The sequence below is a fragment of the Centrocercus urophasianus genome, unplaced genomic scaffold, assembly GCF_019232065.1.
Source record: "Centrocercus urophasianus isolate 14NV4802_14NV808 unplaced genomic scaffold, USGS_Curo_1.0 seq_26, whole genome shotgun sequence".
In the NCBI taxonomy this organism is placed as follows: domain Eukaryota; kingdom Metazoa; phylum Chordata; class Aves; order Galliformes; family Phasianidae; genus Centrocercus; species Centrocercus urophasianus.
Genome location: NW_024884822.1, coordinates 13,291,068 through 13,305,463, shown reverse-complemented (window position 1 = coordinate 13,305,463; position 14,396 = coordinate 13,291,068). Strand labels below are relative to the sequence as shown.

General features: G+C 42.2%; 1 protein-coding gene across 4 annotated transcripts in view; it reads right to left on the bottom strand.

Annotated features, from left to right (window-relative positions):
- Positions 1–6,321: 6,321 nt before the first annotated feature.
- The window catches only part of LOC122164273 (core histone macro-H2A.1), a 44,521-nt gene continuing 36,446 nt past the window's right edge, over positions 6,322–14,396 (bottom strand). For all 4 annotated transcript variants that reach the window (XM_042826129.1, XM_042826132.1, XM_042826130.1 and 1 more), the window contains exons 8-9: positions 12,020–12,194; positions 6,322–7,037 (exon numbers count right to left, since the gene is read on the bottom strand). In XM_042826129.1, the coding sequence (XP_042682063.1) occupies positions 6,872–7,037; positions 12,020–12,194 (341 nt within the window). In that variant the 3' untranslated portion in view covers positions 6,322–6,871. The remainder of the gene's footprint in view (positions 7,038–12,019; positions 12,195–14,396) is intronic.

Here is a 14,396-nt window from a genome sequence, read left to right as displayed (position 1 = left end):
TGTAGTTTCTCTCTCGTTGTTCTGTGCCAAGCCAGTCTCCCACATCACGGCAGTGAGATAGTGGCCCGAGTGTTAGTGGTTTATGAGCACCTGTTCTGTTCCCAGCCTGGCTCCCACTTCCCACCAATGAGTCCCCAGCAGGTCTGGAAAGCCTCCCTGCAGCACTCCCTCAAAGCTGGGAGCGAAGAGGCAAAGCTGTGCTTGTAAGAGAGCTCAGGTTTGTGGCGCTCTTAAAGGTGAACATAAATTACTCTTTATAATGAAAGCTCTGGTTTAAGAGTTATTAGTGTATTAGACCAGGCTTTATTAGCTCAGAGGTTTCGGAGCCGTGTGGGAGGTGTGACGCTGGCTCCCTCTTCTGTGGGAAGCAGTAACCTCCCTGGATCGGAGAACTCAGAAGCTGCCAAAGGCAGGCAAAGCCCACAGCTCTCCCATCCCCTCCCACAACGAATCTGCTTCAACGGGCATGAAAGTGTATCAGTGCAGACGTGACGAGAGAACGGCCAGCTGTAAGGCAGGTGATGCAGCCCTGCCTCTTCCCTGCGGGAGTGAAGGATGGCTGAAGCCCTCAGCCAGAGCTGGCTGTCATTGTTCCCTGTTAAAAAGTGGAGTACCGGCGAGTATGATGGACCTGATCCTCCTTGTTTTATTGGTGAACATGGAAGTTACTGGGGAAGGGTGACAGAAAGTACACACACCCAGCCAAAAGGAAGACTTTGGTCCATGCTGGCCCCCGCTATGCTCAGAAGTAGGATGTTTTGTGTACTCCTATGCTTTTAGGAGGACCAAGAAGAGCCCTCAGTCTTTGCTGTGATCACTACAGCACTGCTGGGCTCTCCCAATGCTTTATGTACACTCAGCAATTGCCAAACCATGCTCAAAATGCAAGAAACGGGGGAGGGGGAAGGTTGGTTATTTTTATATGAAATTTATATTTCTAATACCTAATGCTGATAGGTTCATTATGAGTTACAATTCGCTGAATAAGAGAATCCACTAGGGAGGGATGCTGCATGGAGAGCAAAGAAAGAAAAAGGCAGGAAGGTGATTTCTATGCCTATAAAAGCATCTCCTGGGCATAAGCAGTGTGAAGACCTACCACGTCCTTCTGGTGGTTCGGATCTGTGTGCAATTAAAGCCTAGTGGAGCTGTCAGGGGCTGTTGACAAATATATTATCAGCAACTTATGTTAAGCAAAAATTACTTAAAATTAATCCATCCCTGCCCAGTGTTCCTGTTTCACTTCAGAAGAATGTGCCAGGAGCAGTAAGTACAAACCTGACAATGTTAGGGGAACCTCCTCAAGGTGGAAATTTGCAAATAGGGCTACTGTAGTATGTAATGAGAAGCTGCAGGGCTTTCAATTATCCCACATAGTCTGTCTCTTTGCAACTTGACTGACAGCTAATTATGCTGGTGCCATTTTTTTTTTTTTTTTGGCAGTGGAATTTAATCTCCCAGATGGAAAGCAAATCAATCTGCCCATCGCTGCAGCTGAGGTATACTTTGGCTCCACTTTAATTTATTCTCTGAAGCCGAAGGAGGCTGGTCATTTCAAGGTACAGAAATATCACATTTCTCCTGTTAACCAGGCTGGTAAAAGGAAAAAAAAAAAAAAGGAAAAAGGAAGAGTTGGGATTTTGTAGGCTATGTATGTTGTGAAATGTTGTCCTGGCTTTGCATTAGGAAACAGCAGCATCATCTCCCCTTGATTCCTGTGCGTGGAGTCTGACAAGGAAGAAGCATTTATGAGCTGGGTGCTAGTGATAATGGTTAAACATGAGTTGTGGAGGCATTAAGTGGGATTCTATGGAGGAATGAACTAAATCTCTGTAGAACTCAACACAAAAAGGAATTGGTGGCAATTTTCAAGCACTTTAGCCAGTGTGCAATAGTCTGGTTCCCATTGGGTTTCACACCAGGGATATAAATACAATCTTTCTACTTACCTGCGCTCTTCAGGCCTATCAATTATGCTGCTCCCTCTGAGTTGCTGTTACAACTGTAGGCATTACTGTCCTCTGCAAAACCATCACAGAGCAGAGAATGTGACTATTTACCACTGGCTGCAGACCTGATCTTCGAGTGGCCAGGCAACTGCAGCTCCTGTCAGCGCTGTTTTTCAGGCTAGAAAGCCAATTTTAGCTGGGATCAAGGGGAAACAAGCTCACAAAAACTTGAGGTTAACAAACATAAGGAAATTAGAGCCTGATTTCACTGCAGACTTCTGCTTGTTTGGCTAACGAGGAATGCTCTCACCTTGTCAGCCCATACGTGCTACCTACATTCCATCTGTGTTTTTTACCTTCTGGTGTGCTTTCACTGAATTCTTAATTTCTCAGATTCATTGGATGTATGTATTTTGGCTTTGGAGAGTTCACAGACCAAAGAGTTCTTGATTCCTTTTTACTGGAAAGCAAGCATTTCTAAGAGTGCTTTGCTCATGCTTGGTGAGTCAGATTCCAGCCTCCTCGCACTTGTACAAACACTTGGCTGTTTTACTGCCTTCACTGCAGCAAGGTGCAGCCTGAAAGATCAGAAGCCCTCACATCTTGCTGTCGATATCCATCTCTTCATGTTTTCATACAGTAATTACAATCACGATGCTTCTCCTAACGAATCATAAAATGATATTTTACAGTTAGGAAATCTTGTAACATGGAAGCATTTGTTCATGACAAACCTCTGGAGAGCAGACGTTCAGGTGCTGTCCCATCAGGTGCATTCATCACTTTGCTGCATGTTGTCCTTCTACTGTGTGACAGTTAAAGATGGAGCCTGTGCAATGCCCTCACAGTCTGTAGCAGAGAAGAGATATCATCTAATGGATGATCAGAATGTTAACGATCTACGAAGCTGTGGAAAGGATGAGCAGTATCTGGGGAAAAGCACCGCAGGAGAACCAGAATGTGGGATTGAAAAGCGACGCTGTGTGTTCTGTAGCAGATATTTGTGGTTATAATACCACTCAGAGATATTTGTACCCTCGGATTGAAAGCAGGGATCAGAATAGGGACAGCCCCTACCGTATTTCTGTGCCTCCTGGCACCTGTGGTTATGGATGCTTTACTTTCCCAGATGCCTCAATCTCTGCACAGCGCTGGATTCCCAAGGAGGCAGAGAAGCAGGAAGAGTTGAAGCAGACAGGCTTGTTCCCATACTTCTGCCCAGGGCACGTCTAAGAACAGGGTGCAGATCTCAGTCAGGGTTGCAGGACAGATGTGGATGTTAGGAGCCTGCTTGTACCTCAGCATCTGCCAAAATGCTAAATCCAAACTTCCAATAAGTCGAGATCTAGAAGAGAGCTGAAGGAGATGCAGCAAGATTTGTTACTGAATCTTAAATTAATCGTGAAGGATGGAGGGCTGATTCCAGTGGAATGTAACGTGAGACTGAAAGTCTAACCTGTCCATCACAGCACTAATCATCCACAGGACACATCTGCACTGCGGTTACCAAATACTCTGCCCTCCTCCAACCGTTTTGGGAAAGTAAAGGTTGCACAAATGTTGTTATTCATTGCTTCCATTTCTCAGGGGGAAGAAGGACTTCAGGAAGGAAGGATTCAAAGAGGCAGATGAGCTGCAGCGCGATTATGAATTCTTCCCCTTCTGTGGGGAAAAGAGAGAGACCCCAAATTTGCATTTTTGCTTACTTCCTCTCTGGGGCAAAGTAACACTTCTGTCAGCAGCTAATTGCGTCTGAAACCCAGCCTGGCAACCTGACCATGACTGTGGTAGGATAATTATACCTGCTCAACTAATCATAGTGGCTGACAACTTGGGATGAAAAAAGCTTTGGCAGGATGATAGCCTACAGAATTAGGGGGAACTGCTAAAGTAACACAATTTTTGATTCACCCAAAGGACAGTATTACAGTGAATTACCTACAGGAGAGAAAGTCAGGGGAGTAAAAGCAGAAGAGCAGTGGAAAGCAAGACTTGAGGCAGTGGATGGAAAATGCTGCTGGCTGCAACGTTTTTAACGCCTTAAAGTATTCAGAGAACATTCATTTTAACCACTGTTTTCAGATGATGGAGTCCTAATGGACTGCAGCAATGAAAGAACAAGCAGCAAAGACCAGTTCACTGAGACTTTCAGTGTACGGCCTTCCTTAAATGATAAATTTATTTTTACATATGGTACTAGTACGTTTAGCTGTTAAAAATGCTGGGAAGACAACTCCCAAAGCGATGTTGTTTTGGTCCCAGTACACATTAGCAGCAATTTCTTCTGTTTTTCTTGTTATACATGTAACCAGATATGTTTCTTTTCAGGTTTTTGAATCTATGCCACAACTTGCTGGGGCTGCACCACGTGGCTGAGTTCAGGCTTGTTCTGGGATCTCTGGCTTCTGCTTTCCTCTCACAGCCTGCTGGGTTGCAGGACTTGAGAGCTACATTCTCCAGGCTGTGGGGAAGGTGGGTGATCCAAGGAGTCAGTGGAAACACCGAGGGTTTAGGAGCTTCTGTATGAGTGCCAGGAAGGAGAAGGATGCTCTGGAATTGGTACAAAAGGAAAATACAGTGATGCTCGCTGCAAGTGATGTTCCACAGCTGGGTTACAACGAGGATGGAGACCTTACAGCTCTCAGGCTGGGGCTCTGCCTGCTGTGAGAAGCAAGGCATTCCTCTGCTCAAAGCCACGTGAGAAGCACTGATAACTGTTTCTGTTTACTCTGGAACATGATGCTGAGAGCTCAGATCCTCATCAGGTGGGAGATGTTCATGGATACGTAGCGAATTAAGGGCTGAATTCACACAAAGCAAATCTTGCACATTACAAGCAATGATGTGAGCTACTCACAGAGGCTGAAGAAGTGGATGAGATCTGCGGCCACAAGAAACAAGCCCGTGTCATTTGAATTATGGCACAGTTTGCTTTGAGAACGTCTCAGTTCAAAGTTGACATCTGTTCCTCTTGTATAGCAGTGAAAAAGATGTGTTAACTACGACTGCAGGCTGTATTTTTAACCCCTCTGAAAGCACCAGCGGTATTTAAATACATTTTTTTTCTGTTGTTGATGTGATTTGGAGGGAAGAAAAAAGACTGCACTTTAGAATGTACTATAAGGTGTAAAGAGACCAAGGAGCTGGGATCTGCTGGGGACACACTTGTTGGGATGTGCTCGTTCCTTCTGCAGTGAAAAAGGAAGGCTCCTTCTCAGGTGTCTCAGGACTCTCTCCCACACGCTTGGCTGTGCTTTTCTCTGCTTTTCAATCCTTTCAGTGACACCTAGTGATATTTGTGGAAAGCGCAGCTTGCTGTTGCCTGTACGAGGACCAACACGAGGGCAGGAATGTGCCATTCACAACGCAGTGCTAAGGTACGGTACCTTGCTTACTGCTGCTGAAGCTGCTATTGTTAAAGATTGACACTATAATTCAACACATTTCACTTCGATTTCACAGTGTGGCCAGACGCCCTATGTGTTTGATGCACAGAATTAATTCACCCCCTGCTCCTAACTCTGTCTGCTTGTTTGGAGCAGCACCATTATTTAAATTTTGCCTTCCAGAGTTGTCACTGTTGATCTTCTACAGCACTCAAATGGTGAAAGTATTCACAATCCTATGCAAAAAAAAAGACAACAAAAAAACCCCAAACCCTTGACAGAGCTTAAGCTTACCTGCTTTTAATACCTGGTACTGAGTTTACTGAAAGCAGCCAGATATGCTCCATTCATTGCCCTGGATCAACTCAGAAGGGATGCGCAGCACTCTTTCATCAGCAAATGAAGTTTTTAATAGCAATGGAAAACGTATGCCTACTATCTAGAAAGCAGGCTAAAGACTTCAAAGGAAGGGCTTCCTCTTCAGAGAGCATTCATATGCTTTTGAATGTGTAACCTTTCCTTTCTCAAAGTACAAAAACAAGTGGCTTCCGTAAGGTTTTTGTTGGTATGGATTTCAGCTGTGCAAGCGATATGGCAACCAGTGCAAACTGGGCTCATAAAGATGTGGAAATCATACAGAATGGCTTCAAACGACCCAATATTCAACGACTGGAACTAGTTCAAAAAAAAAAACCCTAGGCCTTACTTGATTTAAAAGGCTGGGACCTCTCACACTAAGCAGCCAATTAAGTCAGCTTCTTCTACCGGAGATCTGAAGCAGCAACTGGAAAGTCTGAATGCTCACAGAAGAAAGGGTCAGTTGTGAGAGTGGGAGTGTGCAGACATCCACTCAGTGCATACAAGATGCCCAGCGTCTCCAGACCAGATTCCAGGCTGCTAATTGAAATCTGCTGCAATTCTCACAGCTAACTTCCCTGAATTTAAAAAATGAAGACTTAAGAGAAAAATTCCACTACACCAACAGCAACAGTTCGAACATTTTACTAAATCAATTCACACGATTTCAAAATTGTAAATATAATTAAGGACAAGAGGGTCTCTGTATCTTTTTTTTTTCCAGATTTATCATTAAGACAATAAACAAACACAAATTAGGTTTATAGCATCTGTTCTTTTAAAAAATGAACGGAACGCCACTCGATGTATTGATAAAGCACCACAACACAGTTACAAAATAGGGTCGGCCTGTTTCTTTCACAAGTAAAAGACTACATTTTCCTAACAGCTTCCTGCTTCGATCCATACTTCATTAAAATAAAACTATAAAATCTCCTAGATTACACTAAGTTCAGACAATGCCTGGGATACAGTGCATTAACAGCAGTAATGCCAACTATCAGTGCCAACATAAAACATCTTAGAAAGTAAAAAAACAAAACTAAAATAAATCCAAAAAACCACCTTTATTTCCCTAGATGAGCAAAATTTAAAATAAGGGATGCTCTGCTTCACAATGAGTTAAGGTTTTGGAGAAGAGGAAGGGTAGGAAGGGGCTGGTACTGCAGCTTTCTGTGCTCAGTTGGCATCTAGTTTGGCCATTTCCTGCACGTATATCCCTATACTCTCACTGTCAAAGAGCACAAAGTACACCGTCTTGATTGAAGAGGACATTGTTGACACAAAGTAGCTGGAGATGGCTTTCAGGATCAGCTGCGCAGCCGTTTGCTTTGGGAAACCGTTTCTGGTAGGAGAGACAAAAAAAGAGAAGACAGAAAATCAAGCCCTGCTGAATAAGACTTTGATAGTGTAAACTTGCACGGAATCTCAGGCTTTTTCCTAAGGCACCACAGTAAATAAAGCTACAAAGCCAGTGTTTACCATCTGAATTAGAAGCTACAAAGTTGTTTGTTTAGGCAAGACTTAAATGCTCAAACAGAAGAAAGCATTCCCAAAATAGGAATGCAGAGTCCACACTTAATGGGTCGAACCCTTCAATATCTGCTGGCTGCATTGTTCTCATCCAGCGGGCAGCTAAACCATGCACTTACAGGTATGACAGTCAATACTGCTAGAAAGTGTGTATTTACTCAAATCTTTCTTAGGCAAACAGTGATAAGGATGTACTAAAACCATTCTCAGATGAATTTTCAATACAGAAATGGAGGTGGGTGGTAACAGTTGTAATTTTGATAACAGCGAGATTTTTTTCCTTTTTATTCCTTGTAATTCCATAAGTCAGTGTGTGTGGTTTTTTCTTTCCAAATTTATTGTCGTTATTTTTTGACGAAGAAAAAACCAATAGCTGTTTCTGACTAGAACCACAGCCACCTGGAAGTCAGCAGAATGCAGCTGGTGTCACAGTATGGCAGCCTATGGAACTAATTATTTTCTTTGTATTATTTCTTCCAAGTGTGTGTGTTGCTTACAATTACACACGGCAAGGGAAAATTCCTGCTGCACATGCTTAGAAAGACGAAGAGAGAGGGCTCAGTCAGCATCAGTGACAGGGGGCAGAGCAAGCCCTATGGAAGTACTATCAGGCTTATCCAGTGACCCCACTGTGCTACTGGTTACCTGGAAACAGTATGAGCCAGCATCCTCATGGAAGCTCAAACTGGAAGACATCATGAAATTAGTGCTGCCACGAGGGGAGCCGTGGAGAGCAGCAGCAGCATAGCACTGGATGCTATGGATGCTTGAGATCACAGTGCAAACATGTCTGTGACAGGTTTGATAAGCGTGATTCATTTTTCTGAGAGTTATGTACACAAACAATACAGCAACAGAATTAATTTAATGATGCAATCAAAAAGAGGCGTGCAAGGAGCAGAGGAAGGGATGAAGAAATTACACGTTTTCCTCAATTGTGAAGAGTGTACTTTCCAAGCACATCACCCTCTTTTGTTTCTCTACAGATCACTACCAATCTTTTGCCTTACTACAAATCACATCTTTCTCCTTTCTTCATTATAATTAAGAACAATATCTTCACAGAAACTACTTCTGTACAAGTCCCACAGCCTCATCAACTCAGCCTATCTCTAAAGAGACATAACCATATAGCTACATCTGTAGTGGAAATGCTACGTCATGTCTTGAAGCAGAGGTGGAGCACCTGGTGGGAAGGCAGGGCCAACACAGGGGAGCTGAGGTGCATGCAGTGTACCTGAGTGATGGAAGAGCTGGAGCCAGGATCCACCCCTTCCCAGATCTCATTTAAGTGCTGGCACTGGAAGTAAGGGTATCTCTCTGGAGGTCCCTGTGTGCCTGAGTCCTTCTGAAAGCAAGCAGCTGCTTTCTCTTCTTTCTGTGCTTACTGCTGTTGTGTTGGAGTGAATCCTCACTTGCAGTTAGGGATCTTGTTGCTCTGCTGTCACTGCTGTGATTTTTATCACGTTACATGCATTAAAACGATTAGCAGCTTTCAGAGATGTATCTTTCTTTCAGCACTCATCATGCTATTGGAATGTGGTAATGATAGGAATGGTACAACTTAAGAGAATTCCAGAATTTAAACTCTTCTGTCAGCAGAAGCTCTGCTGCTGAATTCAAGCAGTGTGTGAGGAGTCTCCAAGGGAGAACAAACAGCAAAAAAATTTTTAAAAAATCACATTTCTCTATTGAAGGAAGCTTTAGAAAGTTAAATAAAATAGAGAATGCTGATGACCTTTAATGCAGTCTTTCGTTTGAGCCAACTGAAGTGTGTTATACTGACACATAACATAGGGCAATATTAATAACATACAGATCACACAGATGGATTTCTCAGTTTCCTCAAAACCTTAAAGAAACATAGAATAGAAGCTGGGTTCAATTCACCTCTGCCAATAACAGGTGCATCGTGACTTAGTATTTGCCCACTGAAGCACCAAACTGATAATAAAACATTATATGCAGTAGGACATAAAATGAGAAAGGCAATTGCCTACGTCATGGACAGTTCACTGCACATTACCTTACCACAAAATACACTCCATGAGGAGTTCTGTAGTACTGCTGCCTATAATGTGATGCTATTCATGCCACCTGAAGACAGTACATGTGATATTTCAGGAATGATTACATGGAATAGTACATCTGCTTCTTTCTTTTCTGAAAAAGAACACTTTTTTTTTTTTTTTTCCTTATTGGAGCAGAAGAGGGGAAAAAAAAAACATTCTGAAAACATTTGTACATTTCCAAAGCTGACTGAGTTGGCTGGTGAGAATAAGTTGTGTGATCTGACAGCAGTTTTGACACCAGAGCTACTTCCTACTGTTGGCTTACTCAGAGAAAAGGGCATGGAGTCAGTATGCCTCCACATCTGAGTGTCTGCTAGTTAATTATGAATGCTGCATCCTGGCATATATAGAGAGCAGACATCTGAGGAATTCTGCTCCTAAGAAGGACCAGTCATGAAGGAGAACACAAAAATCAAGGTATACCCTGTTTCTGAATTGTTTAAAGTGGATTCTGAAGTCACACAGCTTCTTGATGCTCCTGCAAAGTGGTCGCAACAGGTGAAAGAGAGGAGACTCCTCAAAGGGAGGCATGCACACAGGGGAGCTGAATAAAATGAGTTGTTCAGGACCACTGTAGGGGAAATAAACAGATGGAGGGGGGTGAAATTAGAAGTAGGATGCTGACCAGTGGCCAAGTATGGGCTGCAAGGTGAAACAGAAGCCTCTTACAATGACCTCCTGGTCTGAGTTATGGTGTTGTGAAAAGGCTGTTTGAGAATTCAGCCAAGCTGGTGTCAATTCTGTCCAAAATTAGAGCCTCAGAATGAAATCCCCACTTTCAGGATTATTTTATTTTCAATTTCAAACTCTTCTTTCTCTGTTCTACTGCTGGCCCTACCAGACTGAACTCCAGGCTACCTTTGTAGAGCACTCAGTTTGTGCTTGCCACGAGTTGGCTGTTTCTGTGCATCTGGCCCACTGAATGCTACAAGTATGCTATTTTATTTTCCCCCATGATTTATTTGAACTGCCCTCATGTAATCCCATTCCTCAACTATAAAAGAGAATGAAACTGTTTATGTGGATTTATTGGGTGATGTCTGCTTGACAGATGTCTGTACTAGAACAGCTGCATACATGTGGTGTCTTTGGTATTTGCTGTCTTTGAAAGCTTTACTTTTTTAACACTTCTGACTTCATAAAAAAACAAGTAAAGAGTACTGGCAGAATATACTCTGTTTTCTCAAAAACTAATTTATGCTTGAATATTTCTAATTAAAGAAAAAAGGGAAAATAAACAACATATGTTTCTCCATGCCAGTTGATTTCTCTCCATGTTTTAAAAGCACCACTTCAATTGGCTTGAGTGAGAGCAACATGCATACGCCAAGTTAACACAGCTGCGGATCTTGCCTGTCAGTAACTGGATTTCATAACAGAACGTGGATCTTACGATTATTCAGGGTTTCATCATCTCCCACTATCAATTAACTGCTTTGCAACAGCAGTCTGAAATGGGAGCTCTCCAGAAAAGAGAGCTCTGTGGAACACACTTCTCATAGCCTTGCTTTTAGGCACCTACATACTGAATTCCTTAGCTACTCTACAGTCTGTGGGACAGCACAGTTTCTCCAGAAGGGCAGTTCACAGAACAGCCTAGCTTGTGGATTTTGGATTATTCTGCAGAAAACTTTTCATTTCACTGAGTAGCCTTTCAACCAACAGCTATCAGTTCAATGGGTCAGTATGGATGCTCCACTGTAGCACGGTTTTAAGGAAGTAACAGAAGCAAACTTTGTAAAATGACACCCACTCAAAACAGCCTTATTTGCAGCTTTTTCTGATGCAAGACACTTGTATTAACCATCCTAGTGAAACTTCTGCTTCTCCATAGCTCTTCACCCTAAAGCTCAAGCGGTGTTTTCTGCTCTACAAAGAACAGCACAGGTGAATCCAGCATTACAAGATGGGAAGGACATTCTTGCAGAAGATCAGCCAACTTCTTTCATGGCAACTTTGAAAGTGGCAGTTGTTTAGGGTTAAATATACTGCTGTGTAATTCAGCATAGATTAGGTCTTCACAGTGAGCCAGCAAAGGCCATATGATTCAAACCTCCCTTCTCAAATCCAAGTTCATCAGAATTCTAGTCTACGTTTAGATTCTTAAGGACGTTGTTCAACTTCCTAATGGCACTGAGCATCCTGCACAGAACTACAGAACTGAACTTTAGACTTAGGCTTTAAAAATCTTGGCAACGACTTTTAAGATAACTTTTTTTTCTGGAAGAGCCCCATGATGTAAACTTTGTGGAGTTTAGTTTATGGATTTGGGGTGAAAGCTTGAAGTGACTCTGCAAATCCTGAGAATCAAGACTCCTCAGGTCTGCTGCTTACACAAATGCTAAGATGTCTTTTAGCCATCCCAAAACTGTAGTAGGTTTAGTTACGTGCTAAAACCAGGTAAAATAGACTTCATTTCTTCATGCTCTCCTCTGTATCTCAAATTGATACACTGTTAAAAGGCACTTTTGCTCTTTAATCTGTTTGTGTGCTTTAAGACTGCAGGGATTATGCTAGATGTGCCACAGTTGGGAAAATACTACAGGCTCCACGTGCAGCTTGAAGGAACCTAGAAGAAACATTTAATTTGGGGAACTCAAATGAATGAACAAAAATGAAGCTAGCATGGTAGAAATGAGTTTTGTATGTAAGAAGAGACAGGAATGATAACACTTAGAAAACGTGGTCAGTATCAAGCATCAGGCTTGTGTAACAGCCTTACCTGCCACTGCCAATTGAAGGAAACGCAATTGATTTCAGCTTCTTTTCATCAGCCAGAGCCAAACAGTTCTTCACCGTCTTTTCCAGCAGCTCCTCACATTTGTCTGAGCCCCAGCCTGGGCTGTTACAGTGGATCACAAATTTTGCAGGCAATCCATGGCCAGCACTGACAACAGCTAGTAAGAAACGAAAGTGAAACATAACTCTTTCCTCTCATAGCATTCAAAGAATGCATATGTGATTAAAATAAGAAACAATTGACAGATATTCCTTTATCCCCTCTGAGTGTTTCAGATTAGAAATCACACATTTTTAAAATATAACAACATGATTACAGAGACTTTCCTATTTCCAGCTGTACTTTGCCACGGTAATTTATACATCATAACTATAATAGAGCTTATTTTGGAGAGCAAGAATTCATGACTGACATCAAAGGAAATGCATTTATACTGGGGACTGTGGAAATCTGTGTAATGTCTGAGAAGAAAGGCAGTAATCTCTTAGAATGTAAATCCGTTCTAGGGATGATCTTGCTTTGGTTCAGAGTTTAAAGCAGAGCTACAATAAGTATTAGGATGCTGCCCAGCTGGAATTATGACTTGTGTGACCTTCAGCTACTCTTGCTAAACTTTTCTTTTTCCAGCTAGCCTCTGACAATAATGAAACCCAAATTGGATCAGTTTGGAGCTTGTAGTGTTCCACAAATTGGTAAGGAAGGCTGGAAAAAAAGGTAAATTAAAGCTTTTCCTTCCAGCTTTGTTTCTGAGTAATTGTAGAGAAGATATTTTGTGCCATTTCGTAACTTTGGGCCCAACTCTATTCAAGTTTTTTGTGAATGGCTCATCTGAGACTGCTTACACAACGCCACTTTGAAGTGACTCTTTTTTCCACAGTTTTGACAGACAGTTGGACAGGATGCAGTAATAGCTTTACACAGTTGGATTCACACTGTTTATACACCAACAGGTGAAGCCTTGTATGTACAGGGAACTTTAACCACACCAGCTGCATGCTATCACCAGGATGCTGGCAGGGACACAGAAGGATTACCAAGGCAAAGGAGCACTGCCTGCTGCCCACTGACAGCCAGTGAGTCTCCAGAAAGCTGGATAAGAGCATCAGAAATGGCAGCTGAACTCGCAGGTCTGCAGCTGCAATTAGAAACTTGTCACTGTCTTACAGGATCATGCATTGAACCTTCGCCAAGAGTCAGCCTTCTAACAGACTATGGGATACAAAAATATAAGACTGCAAAAACACAGGTTAAAAACCAAAGCTTGCATCTTCCAAAACAGTAGGAAAAATACCAGGAACCTTGACAAAAATCAGATTTGTAAAGGTGCTGAGAGGCCAGGCATCCTCTACTTCATTCTGGAATCTTTATGAAGTGTTTTTTTTTAATTTAAATACAGTAGAGAACTTTGGGTGCTACTATCACATAAAATAGACTTTGCCATGTGACATTCTGAGTGACTCATCAAAAGAATACATTTGAAAGGACAATGGAAGCACAAGGGCTGATGCTCTTATTCAATGTGTTGAGAATCTACGAATCCATAGCTTCAACTCCAGGCAACTTTAACTTGTCCTTAAAGGCAACTAAAATGTTGGCAGCTCCAGACTACATCATAAATCCAAGAGAAATCTCATCAAAGCAGCTGACATATCTCTAGTCAGATGTGAAATGCTGGTAATTCCTTCACACTGAAAGGATAAAATGCTGTATTGATATACATCACCAACTTTAGTGTTCCTCAGACAGGGAGTGACAGAGAGTAGTCATTAACTCAATTAGGATTCTGTTGAAGACAGCTGTTAATTACCCAGAGCAGCTGTCCCTTTCTTTAAATGCAAATGTTCTGAAAGGGGAAATAAGTTTTGCTATAGAAACAAACAAAGAGAACCACTGCATCGTTCTGTGCTAGTTACAGTCATGGTCCAGGTAAGGGTCCTGGTTATTTTATGAAAAGGGAAACCCATATTACTGAGATATCTGAAAACTGCATATCCATTAATGGGAAGTTGACTTGTGTCCAATCTTTTCTAGCAGTCAGGTTCTCTGGGGTAGAATGTGTCTCTCCACAGGGTGAGACTGCCATGCAATGCTCAGATCTGAGGGGTGCACTGCTGTCTGAGAGAAACATCTTTTTTTTTTTCCCTCCAAATTGCAATCTGTTTGTGAGCACAGTTTGTCTTGTTCATTGGTGAGCAGATAAGGAGTAATGCAGAGAAGGGGGAAAAAAAGAGAGATTCCAAATATTTTAGCAAAACAAAAATTCCAAGGAAAAACTGAGTAATGTTTTTAAAAAGCAAGGAAGAAATCTGTGTGAAGTACCAGAAGCAAACAGTCACAACTCCTTCTGTCATAGCTGAAG